The following is a 16,444-nucleotide window of genomic DNA, read 5'->3' on the forward strand; positions in this document are numbered from 1 at the left end:
AATGTATTTGCATGTGTTTTAAGAAAACTATTTGCATTATGACTGACTGTCAGCGAAGAAAAATCCATACATTAGCCATATCGTTTTATTCACAGGTGTGAATGAATGATGGGTTCCTACTTCTCTGTGAGCGCTTTGAGTATCTAACAATAGAAAAGCGCGATATAAAATCTAATCCATTATTATTATTATTATTAAATCGCAGGGTTTAAAGCGTAGGAATAAAATAGCGCCTTAATATCCCACTATATGTATCCCACTTTGTTCGGTTCAAGGTGTAAATCCCATATCAACTGTTACAGTGCGGATTCTACTTTGCAGGATCTTTACAAGGTCAGCAATTAAACACCTAAACACATTCTTTGAATAAAATATGCCTCAAAATTCAGACAGAATTTCAGTGAGAATCTACAGCAGATGACTCTAATAGGTAGCTCGCCACTATATGTTAAAAGGTTCAACTAAGGATTACAGCATGTTTGCTTAAAGTCTTAGTATTTTTATAAATATTTAATTCAGACACAATGCCTCTATTAAATGACAAATTACCACAAAATAGCGTAAAGACAAATAACAGCACTGGTTTAGTGGAGGTCTGCTTTTTTAAGGAAAATATAATTCAAATGTTACCTGTTGCATCACTAAAACACAAAAAGCTTACCTCTACTTTATTTTGGTAAATGTAAAGATTAAAGTTGGAAAACCCCTGATCCAAATGAATAATACATTTATTGTAATTTTTTTTGCCTATGTATTCCTTACTTCTTGTTCTTTCTCTATGATGTGACTGTAAGGTGCGTTGCTTTACTTTATTTTAGTTTTATTACACAGTGGCTACTAGGGCTGTGAATCTTTGGGTGTCCCAGGATTCGATTCAATATCGATTCTTGGGGTCACGATTCGATTCAAAATCGATTTTTTTTTTCAATTCAACACGATTCTCGATTCAAAAACATTTTTTCCCGATTCAAAACGATTCTTTATTCATTCAATACATAGGCTTTCAGCAGGATCTACCCCAGTCTGCTGACATGCAAGCAGAGTAGTAGATTTTTGTAAAAAGCTTTTATAATTGTAAAGGACAAGGTTTTATCAACTGATTGCAATAATGTAAATTTGTTTTAACTATTAAATGAACCAAAAATATGACTTATTTTATCTTTGTGAAAATATTGGACACAATGTGTTGTCAAGCTTATGAGATGCGATGCAAGGGTAAGCCACTGTGACACTATTGTTCTTTTTATTTTTATTTTTATAAATGTCTAATGATAATGTCAATGAGGGATTTTTAATCACTGCTATGTTAAAATTGTAACTAATATTGATACTGTTGTTGAAAATATTCATTTTTGTTTCACCACTTTTGGTTTGTTCTGTGTCGTGTTTGTGTCTCCTCTCAATTGCTCTGTTTATTGCAGTTCTGAGTGTTGCTGGGTCGGGTTTGGTTTTGGAATTGGATTGCATTGTTATGGTATTGCTGTGTATTGTTTTGTTGGATTGATTAATTAAAAAAAAAATTGAAAAAAAGAATCGCGATTCGAATTCGAATCGATTTTTCCCCACAGCCCTAGTGGCTACCTTCTCTTTATAATTGTATGACAGTTAGAAACGTTGAAATGTTGCTTAAAAATGTCACGATAAATTCTAACAAATGACAACCGGAACAAATTAATTCACTTGATATGCTTTCACATTAGAAAACGTTTTGAAACAAAACAACTTGGGAGTCAGCCGGTGGCACTAAACAGAGGGAGTTCTACCGTAGACGGTTTATTGGCTACTTCCTGGAGGTTTGTGTGTGAACAAAACACACAGGAAAAACCTCCATGTCAAAGGTTTGGAGACACTTGCATTGTCTTGCTTGAAAAAGTGTCTCCAAACTTTTTAACTTCATGGCCCAAGATTCATCACTGAGCAAAGCTCAGCTGTCCCTGCTTGCATACCACAGCAATAAACCTGGTGACACCTCAGTTCTCTGCACTGGCCTGTACCCCCTAACTCCCTCCCTACCCTCTGCCGCCTCTCTTGTTCTCAGATCTGCCTCTCCGCTCCCTGTCGCCTCTTTGATGAAGGGATTGGGTTTCATGTGTTCTTCTTTTATCCCCGGGCACTTCTAAGCCCGCAGCATAACTCATAAGCCGCCTTCTGACTCTAATCTGCAACCTCTTTGCGATGGAACACGCCGAGCAACAATGGCATCAGGCCTGTAATTGTCTCTTTATGGCTCCTAATAACACACACACACACTTGCCGGGGTGAATTTCATAGAGTGAATTAGGGGTGCAACGATTTGTCGACAATAAAATTTGACGCCAACAACTACAAAACCCAAAACCAGTGAAGTTGGCACGTTGTGTAAAAGGTTAAATAAAAACAGAATATAATGATTTGCAAATCCTTTTCAACCTATATTCAATTGCATAGACTGCTAAGACAAGATACTTAATGTTTGAACTGGAAAACTTTATTTTTTTGCAAATATTAGCTCATTTGGAATTTGACGCCTGCAACATGTTTCAAAAAAGCTGGCACAAGTAGCAAAAAAACTGAGAAAGTCGAGGAATGCTCATCAAACACTTATTTGGAACATCCCGCAGGTGAACAGGCTAATTGGGAACAGGTGGGTGATTGAGTATAAAAGCAGCTTCCATGAAATGCTCAGTCATTCACAAACAAGGATGGGGCGAGGGTCACCACTTTGTGAACAAATGCGTGAGCAAATTGTCGAACAGTTTAAGAACAACATTTCTCAACGAGCTATTGCAAGGAACTTAGGGATTTCACCATCTACGGTCCGTAATATCATAAAAATGTTCAGAGAATCTGGAGAAATCTCAGCACGTAAGCGATGATATTACGGACCTGAGATCTCTCAGGCGGTACTACATCAAAAAGCGACATCAGTGTGTAAAGGATATCATCACATGGGCTCAGGAACACATCTGTAAGTGCAAGTTAAAACTCTACTATGCAAAGCCAAAGCCATTTATCAACAACACCTAGAAACGCAGACGGCTTTGCTGGGCCCGAGCTCATCTAAGATGGAGTGATGCAAAGTGGAAAAGTGTTCTGTGGTCTGACGAGTCCACATTTCAAATTGTTTTTGGAAACTGTGGACGTCGTGTCCTCCGAAACAAAGAGGAAAATAACCATACGGACTGTTACAGGCACAAAGTTCAAAAGCCAGCATCTGTGATGGTATGGGGGTGTATTAGTGCCCAAGGCATGGGTAACTTACACATCTGTGAAGGCACCATTAATGCTGAAAGGTACATACAGGTATTAGAGCAACATATGTTCCTGCTTATTTCAGCAAGACAATGCCTCGCCAAGTGTTATAACAGCGTGGCTTCATAGAAAAAGAGTGCGGGCACTAGACTGGCCTCCCTGTAGCCCAGACCTGTCTCCCATTGAAAATGTGTGGCACAATATGAAGCCTAAAATACCAAAACGGAGACCCCCGGACTGTTGAACAACTTAAGCTGTACATCAAGCAAGAATGGGAAATAATTCCACCTGAAAAGCTTAAAAAATTGGTGTTCTCAGTTCCCAAACGTTTACTGAGTGTTGTTAAAAGGAAAGACCATGTAACACAGTGGTAAAAATGCCCCTGTGCAAACTTTTTTGCAATGTGTGGATGCGATAAAATTCTAAGTTAATGATTATTTGCAAAAAAAAATCATGTTTCTCAGTTTGAACATTAAATATGTTGTCTTTGCAGTTTATTCAATTGAATATACATTGAAAAGGATTTGCAAATCATTGTATTCTGTTTTTACTTACGAATTACGTGCCAACTTCACTGGTTTTAGGTTTTGTAAATTTGTTGTATAGTTGTGACGTCATCACTTGTGTTTTCCTGGAGGACGCGAGTCAGCACCACTACTTGCATCAACGTCGCGGGTGAAAACATAAAGTGTGGGAATCCAACCATCCATCCATTATCTACCGCTTGTCCCTTTTGAGGTATTTCCTCCTATTCTCGTTAAAAGCATGAATACCTTGCTCATTTTGCAAAGCAGATCTTGTTTTTATGACACTATATCTGCGATACGGGAGCATTTGAAGCGGAAGAATGTCGGACGTCTGGACGTCTCAACTCGGTAAAATAACTAGCGAACAACTGTGACACAACGTTGTAAGAAAAACTGATTAACTATCATTTTATCCAAAGTCCGCCTGCTAAACTTTGTCTAAATCAATTAAAGTACTTTTTAAAGCAGCATCAATTTGCAATGCAATAAAGAAAGGCAAAACAACAAACACAATCGTACGTACGCACACACATTAAGCATTAGGCACAAATGCGTCGGCATAATAAAATTAAAGGGGGATTGCACTTTTAAATGTTTTTTTCCAATCGTTCACAATCATTATGAAAGACATGATGAAGGATGTTTTTTAATGCATTCTAAATAGTATATAAACGCGATGAAAACTCCACGTACATTGGAGCCTATGTGAGTCGCTCTATTCTGCCTATAAAGTGTCATGTCTGTGTGATCATGTTTTTGTTTTGGTTATGTTCGGTTTTGTTTTTGGACTTTTTGTGCACTTTTGTTTTGTCACCATAGCAACCATTAGTTTTCACCTGTCACGTCACGCACCTGTTTCACATTTTGAGTCACGCACCTGTTTTCGTTAATCATGTCTATAGTATTTAAGTTCATTGTTTTCAGTTTGTCGTTCTGACGACATCCCCACATTTATGCTCTGCACATTTCTGACTCTTTTTTCGTGTCCATCGTTCACGCTGCTCCTTTTTGTCCATGCCAAGTAAGTTTTGTTTATTATTGCCACAGTTAGTGTTTTTTGTTGTTCATAGTTTTTGCCTTTGTGCAAGTGTTTGGTTTCATAGTTTGTTCTCCGCCATTGTGCGCGCCTTTTGTTTACTTCCTTGTTTTGTATTTAGAGTGTTTAAATAAATCATGTATTCCCCTTCACGCCACGTATGGTCCAAATCTTTTGCACCTCGGGAGAACAAACCAAGTCGTGACATAAAGCCCTTAAAAACATCCAAATACCTCCAATAAGGTTTTGTATACATGATGTAAATATATATGTAATGTAGTAACAAGCACATTTATATTAACATTTAATATTTACATATTTTGCTAATTTTAGGAATATGCGACGCATTAACTAAAAAAAATGCATCACAACATTCACTTCTTTTTTTTAACAACGTCACTGATTATTACTCACTGCAGACTTCATGAGAGCCAATAAAAATAACAAAACATCACTTACTGTGCAATGTCTGCTGTCATTAGGATGTTCACATTTTCCCATTTAGATGAGGAATGACTCATCATCCTCACGAAGAAAAAGGGGGTGAAACCAAGCGTCTTTTCCTGTCAATATCGCCACATCTAAATTGGCTGTCAAAGTGAATCAACTTGTCGGAATACGTCCTCGTCCTACTATCTAGGTGAGGTGACTGATTTATGATATAGAATAAAGTTTGACGAGCAAGAAAATGAGGAAACTGCTGATCAGTCCATCATGTCCACATTGGCACACAAGCTTGTGATAAATACTTTGTCTGCGTTAGCGCTTATAATAACAATATCACTAATAATCAGTTAATATTCAACTCACAAAATGTACATGGAGTATTGTTGGCGGTTTTGGATGGTTTTTATTGGGATTAATGGGCGGAATAGAGGACCTCTTATTGGCTCCACTGTAAGCAGGACTTTTATTTATGAGTTAGAATGCATTAAAAAAAATAAAAAAATCTGTCACCACGTCTTTCATAATGATTGTAAGACAGGCAACATTCCAAAAAAGTGCAGTTCCCCTTTAAACATACAATCTATTAGATAACTAAAATGTTAAGAAATAATCAATGATACAACTATATGCATTACATCTATTAAAGGGCTAAAAATGCTAGGAGTTAATCAATTACATATCAGTGTGCAGCTTTTTAAATACATTATTACAAAATGCTTGTTTTTTGTGAGCAAGTTAGTTTTGCGCTTTATCTTTTGTTGTTATTGCTATTTTAACTGTCTTTTTTTACATAAAACATATAACGTATTTTTCGGACTATAAAGGTGCACTTAAAAGCCTTTCATTTTCTCAAAACTCGACAGTGCACCTTATAACCCGTTTTGCGCCTAATGTACGGAATAATTTTGGTTGTGCTAACCGACCTCAAAGCTACTTTATTTGGTACATGGTGAAATGATAAGTGTGACCAGTAGATGGCAGTCACACATAAGAGATACATGTAGACTGCAATATGACTCAAGTAAACAACACCAATATTGTATATGTTCCATTGAAAGTATAGAACATTACACACGCCGCTCAGAAATCAATCAAAATGTTTTAATACGACTTGGGTAAGCTATGAAGCCGCACCGCTTGATGGATTGTACTGTGTTTCAACATACGAGTACTATTATGGTGTGTGTATAAGATAAGACATTATCTGGCGTTTTGTTTCGCAATATTATTCAAAAGCAACTTTTCTCACCTTCTGGTACTTGCTGATCTGTATTTGGGATCTGCATTAAAAAAAATTCCGCCTTTGTAGTCTGTGCCGACTCCGTAGTCGATAAGCTTCCTCTGTTGCCATTTCTAATATAAAGTAGTTTAAGGTTCTTATTTATATCTGTCAGTAAACTCACCATGAAAGCGCTAAAACATACCGATATAGTGAGTTTACATCAATCACCCAAGGAACTTTAGTTACTAGAGAGTTCCGGTCGGACGTATTTTTTATTTTTTTTTGTCATAAAGAAATACAATCATGTGTGCTTACGGACTGTATCCTGCAGACTGTATTGATCTATATTGATATATAATGTAGGAACCAGAAATATTAATAAGAGAAAGAAACAACCCTTTTGTGCAAAAGAGTGTGAATGAGTGAAAATGGGGGAGGGAGGTTTTTTGGGTTGGTGCACTAATTGTAAGTGTATCTTGTGTTTTTTATGTTGATTTAATTAAAAAAATAAAAAAATAAAAAAAATTGTGCGGCTCGGTACCAATCGATCCACGGAACGGTATTGGGCCGCGGCCCGGTGGTTGGGGACCACTGATGTAGACCACTTGGAAGTGATTTCAATTTAGAAAAATAATAATAATAATATGACCCCTTTAATTCGCCCTATAATCCGGTGCACCTTTTGTATGAAAATAGACCTGACTTGTTTTATTCGGCACTTTTCTTGTCCTTAGTTCTAATTTAAGTAAAGCTTAATAGATATTAACATTTTTGTTACAGCCTAATGAGCAGCATAGTAACAGTATAAATTGATATTTATGAAGGAATTAGTCATATTTGTTGTTAGTAAGCTTAAACATATCTGGCTAAATTAGAGTTACTGAATATGTCTACGCCTTATAATCCGACTAGTCGACTAATCGTTAAGATAGTCGATAACTAGTCGAAAATCAAAATAGTCGTTAGTTGCAGCCCAAGAGTGAGTAAACCCAAATTCTACCTGGGGGAGGGAATGATGTGCTAGAAAACCGCCCCAAGCAAAACCTAACTCCCTTTTCATTTCTCATCCATCTTAATTCTGACCCAAGCTCCATTTACTTGCCAAAAACCAATCTTGGAGGTAAACACGTCTGAGCCCTTGAAGTGGCCATCGAGACGTGACACTGTCAACCACAATGAGGTGAGATGAGAAACTGTCACCCAAAGTGGAACAAAATAGATGGGCTCGGGCTGAATCGCAATCACTTTGTATGTGCCGTAGCGGGGGCCAATGTAAATGTAAAGCAGATTTTCACAGCTACAACACTTTATCAGCTAACCCGCGCGAGCCACAAAGTGTCAGTTTGCACACCGCACAGAGGAAGAGACGCTGATTGATATGAATGGAAGAATATTGCAATATTACACCCTTAAATATCATTGAGATTGTTGCTTTGACAATGAGCATTATGCCTCAATGCAAAATCACATTGTTTTACACTGATACTGAACGTAAGACTAAATTATCTAAACGTTTTCTATTCTGTAGCTGAAGGCTCATTTGGAAAAGCTAGCATTGCTCAGGGTGGCCAGGTGATGAGAGGCGATGAGGGAACATGAAAGGCCAAGAAACAAGATGAGGGTATTTGATGGCAGGCCTGTGGGCACAAGAGTAGGGGATGGAAAGATGATGAAGATGAGAGCCCTCACTGTTAAAAATCAAAAGGATGGATCAAAGCGACACAGTGACGTCTCCACCACGCCTCCCGGGCACGCAAACGCATTGATTCCCTTTCTCTCACGCAGATGAAACAGCGGAGACATGAAACAACGAAGCGCTGCAGAAACATCACGTGACACCAAACTCTGCTGCAACCTGGTAACTATCCTTTTGATTAAGTTCTCATGCTTATACGTACACAACAAACAGTTGGTTGCCAGTCGGTGTGAAGTAAGCATGCTTGTCAAACATTAAATAGGTTCAATGTCAACAAAATACCATTTGTAAAGGCTGTCTGACTGAACCTAAATGACATCACACTGCCCTCTGCTGGTGGGACTGTGCTGCAAGCCCTTGCTTCTGTTGAAATCTGGACAATAGTTGGCAAAAAAGTGGTATGCAACACTTTATGATTCAGTTAATTAATGCACAAGACAAGGTCCACAAAAAGTATGCTTGGATGAGCTTGTTGAGAATAGCTTTGCTAAAGCTCTGCCCTCAACCCCATTGGAATGGACCAAAATACAGCAACTTATTGTAGAAAGTCAGTAGATTTAAAGCTGAAATATTTTTTTTTCCATTTTCCATTTCCTGTTGGTGTAATGGTCAGGTGTCCCAAAACCTTTGTGAATGCAGTGTATCACATGAAGTATGATAATAATACTTAAGTGCTCAAAACTGCAGTAAAAGTTATAACCCAAAGCCCACCACCTGCAAGTCATCCTATACCAGGGGTCGGCAACCCGCGGCTCCGGAGCCGCATGCGGCTCTTTGATCACTCTGATGCGGCTCAGCAGCTTACTTGCTGAACCCCCCAATTTTACCGTGAGACTTCCGGATTTCAGTGCCTCTCGCAGAAAACTCCCGGGATTAATAGTCACCGATTTTCACCCTTACAGCTATAATAAGGGCGTGCCATGATGGTACAACATTTGACGCCCTCTACAATCTGTATGAACAGCGTGCCAGCCCAACATTTGTTATATAATATACATCTTCAGCTTGCACACGTACGTGACAGCAAGGCATACTTGGTCAACAGCCACACAGGTTACACTGACGGTGACCATATAAAAGAACTTTAACACTCTTACTAATAATGCGCCACACTTTAAACCAAAACCAAACAAGAATGACAAACACATTCCCCCCCCCCCCTCTGTGCGTCGGTTGAGGTGGGCGGGGTTTGGTAGCGGGGGTGTATAATGTATCCTGGAAGAGTTAGGGCTGCATGGGATTCTGGGTATTTGTCCTGTTGTGTTTATGTTGTGTTACGGTGCAGATGTTCTCCCGAAATGTGTTTGTCATTCTTGTTTGGTGTGGGTTCACAGTGTGGCGCATTATTAATAAGAGTGTTAAAGTTTTTTTTATACCGCCACCGTCAGTGTAACCTGTGTGGTTGTTGATCAAGTATGCCTTGCTGTCACCTTCGTGAGCAAGCGAAAGTCACATTCAACATGTAACTGATCAGGCACGCTGGTTGTAGTGTGTGCTATATGCAGTACCATCACGGCACGCATGACGCTGACAAGCGCTATTCATTTAAAACCTGCGTGCCGCACCAGCTTAAAAATTCCATAAAAAGGTGTGGGCAGCGTGTCTGAGACCCCTGGTTTATACATAGAACAAAGCAATAAAAAACCTTTGTATGCAGTGTTATTTTATTTAAAATTTCAAAAAAAATTTGCGGCTCCCATTGTTTTCTATAATTTGTGAAACTGGTCAAAATGGCTCTTTGACTGGTAAAGGTTGCCGACCCCTGTCCTATACAATACCACAAATCAGGGGCCTCATCTATAAAGCTTGCATAGGCCTAGGCTTAAAGGGGAATTGCACTGTTTTTTGTAATTTTGCCCATCATTCACAATCCCTATGTAAGACAAGAACATGTTTTTTTTAATTTTCTTTTATGCATTCTAATTCGTAATATACAGAAAGTACGAGGTGGATAACAATGCAGCTAATGGAAGTCATTAATTGCGCACATTAAGCCCTCTGAAAAAACATTCAAGAACTGCCAGAAATACTGCATTTACATGTTGTGACCTGCTATTAACCAGATATTAGCGACATTGTTATTGGAAGCGCTAACGCTGAATAACTACTTTTAGTGGCGCCGCGATCACAGAGAGGTAACTAGCTTATGCAGCTATTGACATACCGAGTCGGGGAATTGTTGCATCATCTCTGAGTTGGTAAAAGTAAATTTTAGATTATAAATCATGCCTTTTGCGTGTATAGTAGGTTGGGGCCATAAACCGAGAAGTTGGTCAACCCGGACATTGAACATAGAACCAGAGATGGTGAGAAAGACACAAAAAGATGCTTGTTTCATTTTTTTTAACCAGCTGAGAAAGACACAAAAAGATGCTTGTTTCATTTTTTTTTAACCAGCCTGAGGATTATGATAAAATATTTACCTAAACAAGAAGATATGAACATCCAATCAGTCAGCATAAAACTGACAGCAGACATTGCACAGTAAGTGATTGTTGTATTATGTTTGTAGTTTGTATTTTTGGTTTAGCACTTAGCAATACTGCTACTTATTGAATCTGTTTATCACTCAGCTTCTAAAACTTGTAGCTCATACACCTTATCTTCAGGATAAGGGTCTGGATCATTATTTGTCCCAAAGTAGTCTTTGTTGACTCTCATGAAGTCTGTCTTGATTAGTAGCGTTGTTGTTGATGGAAATAGTGAACGTTGTGATGCATCTGTGCAATTAATGCGCCACTGTATGCTTGAAATGAGCAAAATATGTAAATATGATATATTATTATAATAAATCAATCAATTCCTTTATTGTCATTGTCATAATAACACTTAAGTCATACATGTCAACGAGATTTTGTTTGAGCTTTGTCTAGCGGCATAGAAACTGCATTGAAGTGCAGGTTGACCATACTTTACAGTTTAGCATTGTCAAGAAGATTGCGAATAGAGGGGCGTGGGGGTGGGAACAGTCAGATGTCTGATGGGTGTTACGTTGATGTTGCAGCAATGCAATGTCCAGAGCACAATTATTGAGGTGGTGAAGAGTGAGGTAATAAGATGGTCCGGGGCAGCAAAGGGGCAGGCTGTTCATTTAGCAGTCTCACAGCCTGGGGATACAGATTGTGAGACATTCTGGTGGTCCTGGCGCGAATCGATCTATACCTCCTTCCAGAGGGTAGCAGGTTGAAGAAGCCATGATGTGCCTTTTACTACATTACATATATACTTACAGGGTGTATATAAAATGTTGATGGAGGTTTTTTAGACAGCTTTATAGGGGGAATAGTGCAAGTCTTAGATACATTTTGCTAGCGTTTCTTTATGTTAGAATGCATAAAAAAGAAAAGCACGAGTGCTTGTCCCACATAAGGATTGTGAATGAGAAATCCCAAAAAAGTGCAGTTCCCCCTTGAAGGTATAGGAGCATGTGCGCTGGTTAAGTGTTGGAGTAACTTTAAATATATTTTCATCCAACATTCAATGGGAACAAATATAGTTCTATCAACAAGGATAACAACTGGTTCTTACATTTATTAGCTTAGTCTGTATTTTGTTCAATCCTTTTGCTTGATCATTGCAGAAACCATCAGGTGTTATTGACAAGAAAAACACTCCACTGACTGACTGATTCGATTTTATTAATCAAAGCAGAGCAGTCGTCAAGAAAGCGAGGTCAGCATCAGCTCCTGGGCCTAACGGAATCCCCTACAAGCTATACAAGAACTGCCCCCAAGTGCTGAAATGCTTGTGGAAGCTAATGAGCACAGCATGGAAGAATCTACTCATTCCGTCGGAGTGGCAAAGAGCTGTGGCGGTGTTTATTCCGAAGGAACAGGAGTCCCATAACATCAGTCAATTCAGGAGCATTGCTCTGTTGAATGTCAAGGGAAAGATCTTCTTTGCAGTCATGGCCAAGAGACTAACCTCTTACCTCACGGAGAACGGCTATATTGACACCAGCTGCCAGAAAGCAGGAGTACCAGGTTTTCCAGGATGCGTGGAGCATTCTTCAATGATTTGGGCACAGATCCAGAGGGCCAAGCAGGAGAAGAGCGACCTCCACGTGGTGTGGCTTGACCTTGCCAACGCTTATGGTTCTGTCCCGCACAAACTCATCCAGTTTGCATTGGAGTTCTTCCACGTCCCTGTTTCCATCATCAACCTGGTAACCAGCTACTTCAGGGACTTCCAGATGTGTTTCAGCCTCCAGGATTTTACAACAGGATGGCAGCGTCTGGAAGTAGGCATCGCCATGGGGTGTTCCATCTCCCCAGTCCTCTTTGTCACAGCTTTTGAAATCATCCTCCGTGGAGCCCGCCAGACCGTAGGAGGAATGAGGCTGCAGACAGGGCAGAGGCTTCCACCACTCCGGAGCTACATGGACGATGTCACTGTGGTGCTGCAAACAGCCCCATGCACGAGAAGGTGTCTGAAGAGGCTGGATGAGCTAGTGACATGGGCACGGATGAAGATAAAACCCTCCAAGTCACGAAGCCTCTCCTTGCGCAAAGGCACCAGGAGCGACAAAACCATCTTTGTTGCAGGAGGTGAGCAAATCCCTCTACTGGTCAACCAGTCCATCCAAAGCCTGGGGAGGCAGTACAATGCGGACCTGTCGGACAAGCACGCAGGCAAGGCAGCACGGAAACAACTCTCAGAAGGCCTAGCGAGTATCAACAAGAGCCAGCTCCCCGGAAAGTACAAGTTGTGGTGTTACAACTTCACACTGTACCAAAGGGTTATGTGGCCACTGAAGATGTGCGAGATTCCATCCTCAACAGTCAACGGGTTGGATAGACTAGCCAACTCCTACATCCGAAAGTGGCTGGGCCTACCGCGTTGCTTCTCCGACACTGGCTTATTTGGGGCAACTTCGCTGCATCTGCCGATCCAGTCCATCACCCTGGGCTATAAGCAACAGAAGGCCAGACTGGTTCTTGAGCTTGAAGAATCCTCAGATCCTACAGTGAGGAATGGACGTGTACCCACCCGAACAGGCCGGAAGTGGCAAGCAGGGCCAGAGGTCGCCAAGGCCATTGGCAGGCTCCAACACCAAGAGATAGTTGGCAGGGTGCAAGTAGGGAGAGCGGGGCTTGGCTGGGGTGATTCTCCACGCCTCTGGTCCAAGGCCACAAAGAGGGAACGCAGAGCCATGGTTGTGGAGGAGGTCTCAAGGGCAAACCAGGAGCAATATACCATCAAGGCCGTGTCTCAAGGTCGCCAAGGAAGATGGACCACTTGGGAAGGTACCATCAGCAGACCCATCAGCTGGGCCGACCTATGGAAGATGCCACAAGCTAGACTCAGCTTCCTACTCAGGGCAACCTATGACACCTTACCATGCCCTAGAAACCTCCACCAGTGGTTCGGCCAGGAGGAGAGCTGTCCCCTGTGTGGTGCTCCCAACGCCAGCCTGCAGCACTTGCTATCAGGCTGCAAGATCGCGCTGACACAGGGTCGCTACAGATGGCGGCATGATCAAGTCCTGAGGAAACTGGCCGAAGTCCTGGAGAGCAGTAGACAAGAGGCCAACAGCCAGCCCATAGCCAAGCAACTTCCTGTCATGTTTGTGAGGCCAGGGGAAGGCAAAGGACACACCAGCCGACGAGGCCCCCGCAGTTTCCTCTCTCTGGCAAGGGACTGGAGTACGAGGGCTGACATCGGCAAACAGCTCCAGTTCCCCCGTGAAATCACCACCACTTCACTCCGCCCAGACATCGTGCTATGGTCTGCTGTTACCAAGTCTGCCATACTGATCGAGCTCACCATACCCTGGGAGGAGGGAATCCAGGCAGCCTACGAGCGCAAGGCAGCCAAGTATGCAGATCTGGCTGCTGAGTGCAGAGAGGCAGGCTGGTCCACTACCATCTACCCTGTGGAAGTAGGCTGTCGGGGCTTCGTCGGCACATCAACTATAAGGCTGCTCCGAGATGTGGGAACGACTGGGGCTAAGCTCCAAAGGGAAGCTAAGGCCCTTGCTGAGGAAGCAGAAAAGGGAAGCTTCTGGTTGTGGCTGAGGAGGAGGGATAAGTACTGGGGGTCGAGGCAATAAGATGGGTCAGCTGCAGGGGGTGGCAGGGAGACGTCCCTGCCACCGCTCCGCCACCAGGAGGCGTTCCGGGGTTAAAGAGAGCGAAACTCCAATGAGCGGTGGTCCCCGGCTGATGACCCTGCAGCTGACTCAAGGCGCTGTAGGAGGCGCGTCAGGCATACTTGCCCAGCAGAAACAACACCATATCTGTACAATCAATCCTCACTAAATTGGCCCTAGTGTGTGAATGGTTGTCTCTCTGTGTTGTACCCTGCTTTCTGCGTGAATGCCGCTGGGATAGGCTCCAGCCCCCTCGCATCCCGAGAGGGACAAATGGTAGAAAATGGATGTAATAGCCTATAATGTGTGTGCTCGTCAACCTATAAGTCAGTCCTTCTCAAATAGTGGGGCAGGCCTCCCTGGGGGGGTGTGGCTTTTTTGCCATACCAGAATATGATGAAGCGTATGTAACACTTGGCTTCACTTGTAACCACGGTGGGAGACGAAAGACCAGTGTGTGGTTTCCTTTAATGTTAATAAGCTTACAGTGTTATGCAGAGGTATAGTTATAACAATTTTATAGACAATTATACTACTTATAGTCATGGGGGTGGGAACAGAAAATATTTGAGAAGCACTGATATAAGTGGTGACTGTAAAAAAATAAAAAAATTGACCATTAAGAATATACAGTATAGAAAAAGCAATGCAGCACCTGAATATTTGATCATTTTAACATCATGTATTGGATAATCATTAAATATACTAAAATGTATTGATTAAGTAATTATAGTCTAAAGGTTTAAGTTTACAAGATATGAAGCAGACCCAATATGCATGTTCTAAGGGCTGCCTTGCTTTACTTTGGTCAATTTATACAAATAATTCAGCTCTTTGTCGTTTTGTTGCAATTCAGGAGTGCCCGAAATTAGTTTATTATACATGGTCGTAATGTAATAATTTCAAATGTATCTGTCTGTAAATACATGCGACCTAACTTCATTCACAGTTAAAGGACAGTCACGTCTCTGTACACACCCTTTAAATTAAAAACAGGTTTTACTACACTTATGTAGAATGTTGCACACGAGGCACAGCTGTGCTGAACTTGGTTTTTATTTGGTTTGGTGTCATTGTTTTTACGTTCCATTTGCACTACAAGATCACAATCTATTTTATTGTTCTATTTATTATATTATATTTAAAATCAATTCCTATTAACCTATGGTATTTCTAACCTACTCTATTTATATCCTATTCCATTTAAATTATTATGTACATATTATCGTTCTTGTGGTACTCATTGGGGTAAATCTGGGACCTCGGATACTAAATGTTGTGCCCTCTTAAGCGTGCTGGTATGACATTCAATACAAAGCTTAAAAAAGATGCCAATCCCAAAATTAAAATCTACTAACATGATTTCAAAAACGACTGACCTTTGGCACGTGCGGATTGAACTCCACGGCTCTGTGAATGGCCTCCACGGCGTTCATCTCTGCTGTGCTGAGACCCCGCCTGGACGCCGCCTCCGGGGAAAACCTGAGGAAACAGCCTGGTGTGACAACCGACAAACCAAGCCATCAAGAAATGTTCTCCGAAGCGGACAGGAAGCATACTTATCGGACACGGCCCGCGCTTTCAAGAGTGCGGAAGTGTAGCATATCGTGGCTGATTTTGGAAGGCTGATGTCTACAATGAAAGCCCGAAAAAACATAACACAAGAGACATTTTGTCAGTGATCGCTAATTACAAAAGGAGATGTTCTTTGTAGTCGTACCGTCATATTTGGCGAGGACAGCCTGCACATCAGCGTATGCTTGAAGCTCTAGGAGCGCCTCCAGGAGGTTTTCATGTATATTTAACATCCCTAGTAATGGGAACTCCTTCATTAACTGTTAAGAGGACACAAATCAAACATTAAGAGGCAAATTAGTGAGCACCATGCCAAGCTGTGTGTAATTCTGCCTTCACAAAGATAAGTAATGGTACATCAGTTGTAATCAATAAGTACTAATGAAAGCCAAATTGGCCATAAACAAAGTTTTTTTTTATTAAAATGAATAATTCTAATTATTCCGTTACAGACTCCTGGAAATATTAACAAAAAACACATTAATTTGAGAATATTAAAAAATTGACATGAACAAAACTATGTACAATACAGTACAAATGATGAATACAAATATACAAACATTTAACATAACTTTTACTTTTATTAGAGACTCTTGTTGGGGGACAGGGTGATGAGCAA

At 41.1% G+C, this 16,444-nt stretch overlaps 1 protein-coding gene across 1 annotated transcript in view; it reads right to left on the minus strand.

Annotated features, from left to right (window-relative positions):
* Positions 1-16,444, minus strand: part of st7l (suppression of tumorigenicity 7 like) — a 101,260-nt gene that overhangs the window by 30,879 nt on the left and 53,937 nt on the right. The window contains exons 12-14 of the mRNA XM_072912850.1: positions 15,971-16,085; positions 15,810-15,882; positions 15,630-15,732 (exon numbers count right to left, since the gene is read on the minus strand). Of these exons, the coding sequence (XP_072768951.1) occupies positions 15,630-15,732; positions 15,810-15,882; positions 15,971-16,085 (291 nt within the window). The remainder of the gene's footprint in view (positions 1-15,629; positions 15,733-15,809; positions 15,883-15,970; positions 16,086-16,444) is intronic.

This window comes from Nerophis lumbriciformis, linkage group LG03, assembly GCF_033978685.3.
Source record: "Nerophis lumbriciformis linkage group LG03, RoL_Nlum_v2.1, whole genome shotgun sequence".
Lineage (NCBI taxonomy): Eukaryota > Metazoa > Chordata > Actinopteri > Syngnathiformes > Syngnathidae > Nerophis > Nerophis lumbriciformis.